We start from the raw sequence: 5,463 nt of genomic DNA on the forward strand, positions 1-5,463 counted from the left end.
AGCCGCCAGCCGCGCCCTCGGGGCCGGAGCCGGCCGGGGGGCCGGGGTCGCGGAGCCTGCGCGGCAGCGTGCGCCGCCCCAGCGAGCACTGCACCGAGACGTCGCGGCGCGGGTTCACCTGCACGGCCGCGTCCCGGCTGCCCGCCCTGCGGGGCCGCGGGGCCAGGCCGGAGCTCGCCTGCGACAGCAGCGCCATGAGCTGCGCCTTCTGGTAGCTGTCGAAGTACTCGGCGGCCATCAGCTGCCCGTAGCCCGGGAAGGACGACGGGGCCGCCGCGGCCGAGGGCGACGCGGGAGGGTAGTCCCCGCGGCGGTGCCGCCAGCCGCCCCCGCCTGCCAAGCCCTTCGCCTTGGCGGCGGGTAGGTAGGAGCACGGGTACGAGTAGGCGGCCCACGGCGGATACATGTAACCGTCCAGCACCTTGTCCCCCAACGCAGCCATAAGCGCAGCCCCAGCCGCTCCCACCCGCCGCCGCGCCCTAAATAGGCGGCCCTGCGGGGGCGGCCGGCGCCGGCCCCACCGCGGCTCACCAAAGCGGAGCTGCCCCGCTCACCCTTCCCGCCACCGCTCGTGTCCCCGCGTCCCCGCCGGGAAGGCTGCTCCTCGACCTTCTCTTTGGAAATTGTCTACACCCGGAGGTCCGCACGATACCCTTAGATGACCTGGAAAGAAGGCTTTCTTTGCGATCCGAGAACTTTTGTTAAGGGAGCTTCCCCGAGGGAAAAGGCATTCCAACCAGAGAGAACTGTCGCCGGGATTAGCTGAGCCAGGTGATCCCTATACCTTGATTGTCCCAGGTGTCTGCGCCACCCGGGATGCCGAGGCGAGGCCGGGTGCCTCTGGATTGTGAGCAAACATGCAAAGGTTTGGGGAACTGCTTTGGGTCTGTTACCTATAATCTCAGATTACAGTTTATTTCATTATCTCAGAGGGGCTCTGATAAATCGACCCACTGAACCCTTTCAGTCAGCGTGCAGGGAAAGCACTCTAGGGCACCCATACCTAGCCTGATTGTCTTCTCTGGAGCACGTGCTTACTCCCACACTCGCCCCCCGCCTCACATGGGGATCTGAGGCACGGCTGAGCACCAGGAGGTACTAATGATTATTGCTCTTCTCTGGGGTGGAGAGCAGTTCTACAAATTTTCCTAATCCAATCATCCCTCCCAAAGATAAATTGATTTGGGGTGTGTTAAGGTCAATGCAGATGACCAACTCAGTTCCCAATTGAAAAGAAAAGGCCTTGTCCACCGGAAATGAGTGGACTGTTCTTTATCAACAGATACCAGATGAAGTAATCAAATACGTTAATATAATTTTTTCTCTGCTTTGATACAGGTTTGACAATAAAATACTATATTTCATGGTTTAATTGACCTGCTTTGGTATTTTTTTCTAAATACAGGTCAAAATTCAACACTGTTAGATATTCATAAGTTGAGCGAGCACACATTTTTTTTACAACAATTACATCAAATCAATTATACTTTACAAATATAGCTTGTTTTTACTCATATAAGATAGTGCACCAAAATTCAACATTTCCAAGACCCTGCTCTCTAAGAGTTTACATATTTGAAACAGTCATAGAAATTGGTAATGGTGAAAACCAAACAGCACATTTAACTTGTTCAGGCTTCACTTCAGTAGTCCAAGTGCAAGTTATATTATGAAATTGATGTGTAATTTGTGAAAAACACTTGGTTACTATATACCAAGGCAACCTTACAATGGGAAGATCAAAATTGTTATAAGTATGATCGTGTGAACCAATTGTTATCCTTTATGTAAACCATATATACTACCACAGACCATAAATATGAAGTAATGTTTCAGCAAGATAGAAGCTCCTATGTGTCTCCATGTTTAGACAGAAGTCTGAGTGGTTTCCATCATAATTAAATTATCTGCTTTCACTGTGCCATAGGATGTGTCTGCCATTTCCTCTTCTTTTAGTTTCTTATAAGAAATATCTGTATCTTCATCTTCATCTAGAGGATCCTGCTTGTGCAATATTTCACTTCCATACATTTTATATATTAAAACAAAAATCCCTGCTTCTGCAGACTGGAAAAGGGCATAAAGCAAGGGAAACATGTACATACTTCCTATGAATCGTGGTGGAAAGGCCAACTTGAGAATGGCAGTACAGAGCTGCACATTCTGGCTACCTGTTTCCAGGCATACAGTCCTCCTGCAGTTGGGTGGAAGATGGAAGACAGTAGCTAAGCCGTAGCCTGAGGCATAGCCTGCCAATGGCATAAAAATTGCTATCACGTAAACAGCTGCAGGAATATTTGCCAGCAGTTCAGGTCCTAACATAGTGCCGGTCATTATGAATAGGACCACCAGCGTCATTAGCAGAGACCACAGGGAAACCTAGTAATAGAAAATGGATAAACAAGTCATCAAAAATAAGATAGTTGAAGAGGAATTCAGGCAAGAGAATCTTAGGCCCTTGGAAGAAGAAACCATCTAGTTTGACCTCCCACACAAAAATAGAGATCTTTGCCCTCAAGTCTTTGACAGAATATTTCTAAAGGTGGGTAGATCACCTCTTCAGGAGACATCCAAACCCATGTTGCACAGCTCTAGTTGTTTGGAAACCTGTCCTTATGTCTATTGACAATTTGCCTTCTATAAATGTGAGCCATTGTCTTGGATAGGCCTTTAGAGGCAACATAGTAGACCAGTTACTCCTGCAAAATAGCCTTCAAAAATTTACAAAACAGGTACACAGGAAAGGCTATTATTCTCCAGGCAGACTGTCCCCAGGCTTTCAGCCTCCATCGTATAACAGAGCAGTTAGAATTGAACCCAATACACCAGGTATGGTCTGATAAATGGAGTGGACAAAAGGGCATTACTTTCCCTGAACAGGACCCCATGTTTTTCATGAGAAATTAGTTCTGGTTTTACACATGAGATAACACGCTATTAAAATTTACGAAGCCAAGTGTGTGATATTTTTAACCTTCACAATCCTTTATATCTCAGGGAATTGTTAGCAATATCAAAATAATTACCAACTCCTAGATTATTTAAGAGAAGGTAAATGTAAGATGTGAGCTATTCATTGCAATTTTGCAACTCCCCCATTTTTCATCTGTTCATGAGAAACCTCCCACCTGTAAGTGTCTAGTGATGCTTAGAAATTATTATATATAACAGATGGGTTTTCGATATAAAATAACTGTATAAAATATTATGTCATCTTGATGTCTGACTGGTACATTTCATTCATTCAAGTAAGACAGGCTGTGTAAATAGCAAGGTAGAAACCTAAAAATTCCTCTCCTAGTTCTCCTTCTGATTGGTAGTTAGCTTGTTATTTTTTAAATGGGAAATGAGGGGTATTTGTGAGGGAGACTACAGGCCCAGAAGAGTAGTTTAAGTGTTGCTTCTGGTTCCCTGGATATCTGGGAGGAAACCCCTTTGGAGTCTGAGGGATTGGCATAGACAATACTTTATACTCTTTAAAAATTATTTAAAATTTATCTGGGTTGGTTAAAAGTTCACCCTAGAAGATGCTGAAATAAATATTACAGAAGGTACTCATGCTACCAATGTACAATTGGCAGAAACCAAACCATTATAAATAAAAACTTTTCTTACATGAAATTTCAAAGTGTGCCCACATCAAAAGCTTTGGCAGGAAATCTGATTTTTCACTGTGAAAATATTGGCTCCAAATTCTCCTTTGCATTACTTTAAATCATTTGTGTGAGCACTGACTGATAGTGAATGTTCATTTTAAAGCGTTTGCAAAAGTGTAAAAATGTTATGAAGCATATCTTTTGACTGTGCTGGTTAAGGAATGGGAATAAATTCAGATTAAACTCAAAGTTAGCCAATCTTACTGAATTGTCTATAATTTAAATATGTTTATCTGTTTTTAGCTTATTTGATTGACTTTCTCTTAGAATCTGGTTTTATAGTAAATACCATCACATTAATAGCATTAGCTTAATGATTAAGCTTAATATGTTCTTAATGCATCTCAGGTTATCTATGGATATATTAGAATATGTAAAATATGTTTATTTACATGTACATATATATTTATTACATTAGAATATATGTTTATTATAGAGCACAAGTCCTTTTACTCAAGGCTGGATATACATACAGAAAAGAATGCTCTATTTTTCATATTAATAAAAGTTAGCCCCTCTGTGTAATCAGATTACTTTAGAAAATAAATTAATATAAGTGAAACATAAAAGATTGTCTTATTAAATCTACATAATTGAAATAATGGAGCAGTTCTTTCTCATCATTTGTCTAAAGGAATTTGCATGTACATTTTACAATAATTGGTTCTGTATTTTATTTGACCAACTTCCTGAACTGAGAATCCTGTTCATGGTTTACTCTTATTTACAACTATTTTTGAGTTTTCAAAGAAAGCTTAATATACAAATATTTAATTTTTTTCTCCAGTTACCCATTACAAAATCTCTCCTGATACAAAAAGCATCAGTTTTTCAAAATAAACCAATATTGGAAATATTGCAAAAACAATAGAAATTTTCATTGTTTCACTACCTTTAGAGACCATATGAAATATTGCAATGGGGAAGGTAAAAGAACACACACAAATTTAGTAATGGCAATATATTCATTATTTATCTAGGACCTAATTTTGTTTTGTGCTTTAAAGCCAATGTTTTGTGCATTCTATTATATTGTCATGACGTAGTTTTTAAATTACTTTTGGCCTTATTAGTGTCAACTTATTTTTAGAAAATTAATAAAACATTTTAAAGGGACCATCTGCAGAGTTTCTCAGAATTAGCGTTCCACTTTTAAAAAACAGAGTAATGCATTTCCAAAATACTGTACAAATTCTATTAGAATAATTTTATTTCACCTGCTTTTTTGTAATACATGAGTTGTGAGTGGGACATGTTTCCATTTTATTGCACTGCCGTCTTTTCCCCACATGATCTGTTTCCTCCTATGAGTACTGATAGTTCTCTTGCACTGTTTTTAATTAATCTGTATCTTGATTAAAGCTATAATTTGAGGCATAAACTTTTTTTTAAGTTTCTCTATGCGAAGGCTGCCAACTCCTTTTCTTCCTTACCCCGCTTTCCCAAACTCCTTAGCTTCTCAGTCATGGGTCAGAGGCCAAGGACTCCCTGCCTGCCCAGTATGTAATGGGAAGGGTGACCTTACCTTCACAATGTAGTCAGCCACCCGGTTGTATTTGTAGCGAATGAAGACGCCCAGCCCGATTGGGATGAGAGTGCTACAGAGAGTCAGGGTGACTGCCCCGAGGGGCAGCAATTGCACCAGGGGAGTGTTGATCCAAGCCCGGCTATAGATCCACAGACACAGGGGCATCAAGACCAGGGCCAGGAGCGTGGAGGAGATGGTCATGATGATGCTGCAGAAAGGGAAGGAACAGCGGTCAGAGTGGGCTTTGAGCCAACCAGCCTCTCTTGCCCATGGGTAACC

The 5,463-nt window shown here is 42.0% G+C and overlaps 2 protein-coding genes across 2 annotated transcripts in view; both read right to left on the reverse strand.

The window, feature by feature from the left end:
* Positions 1-442, reverse strand: part of ZAR1 (zygote arrest 1) — a 4,162-nt gene extending 3,720 nt beyond the window's left edge. Inside the window, exon 1 of the mRNA XM_019624619.1 lies at positions 4-442. Coding sequence (XP_019480164.1) covers positions 4-442 — 439 coding nt within the window. The remainder of the gene's footprint in view (positions 1-3) is intronic.
* An 814-nt stretch (positions 443-1,256) lies between these two features.
* Positions 1,257-5,463, reverse strand: part of SLC10A4 (solute carrier family 10 member 4) — a 5,762-nt gene continuing 1,555 nt past the window's right edge. The window contains exons 2-3 of the mRNA XM_019624638.1: positions 5,182-5,392; positions 1,257-2,379 (exon numbers count right to left, since the gene is read on the reverse strand). Coding sequence (XP_019480183.1) covers positions 1,867-2,379; positions 5,182-5,392 — 724 coding nt within the window. The 3' untranslated portion in view covers positions 1,257-1,866. The remainder of the gene's footprint in view (positions 2,380-5,181; positions 5,393-5,463) is intronic.

Source organism: Hipposideros armiger, unplaced genomic scaffold (assembly GCF_001890085.2).
Source record: "Hipposideros armiger isolate ML-2016 unplaced genomic scaffold, ASM189008v1 scaffold_596, whole genome shotgun sequence".
NCBI lineage: Eukaryota > Metazoa > Chordata > Mammalia > Chiroptera > Hipposideridae > Hipposideros > Hipposideros armiger.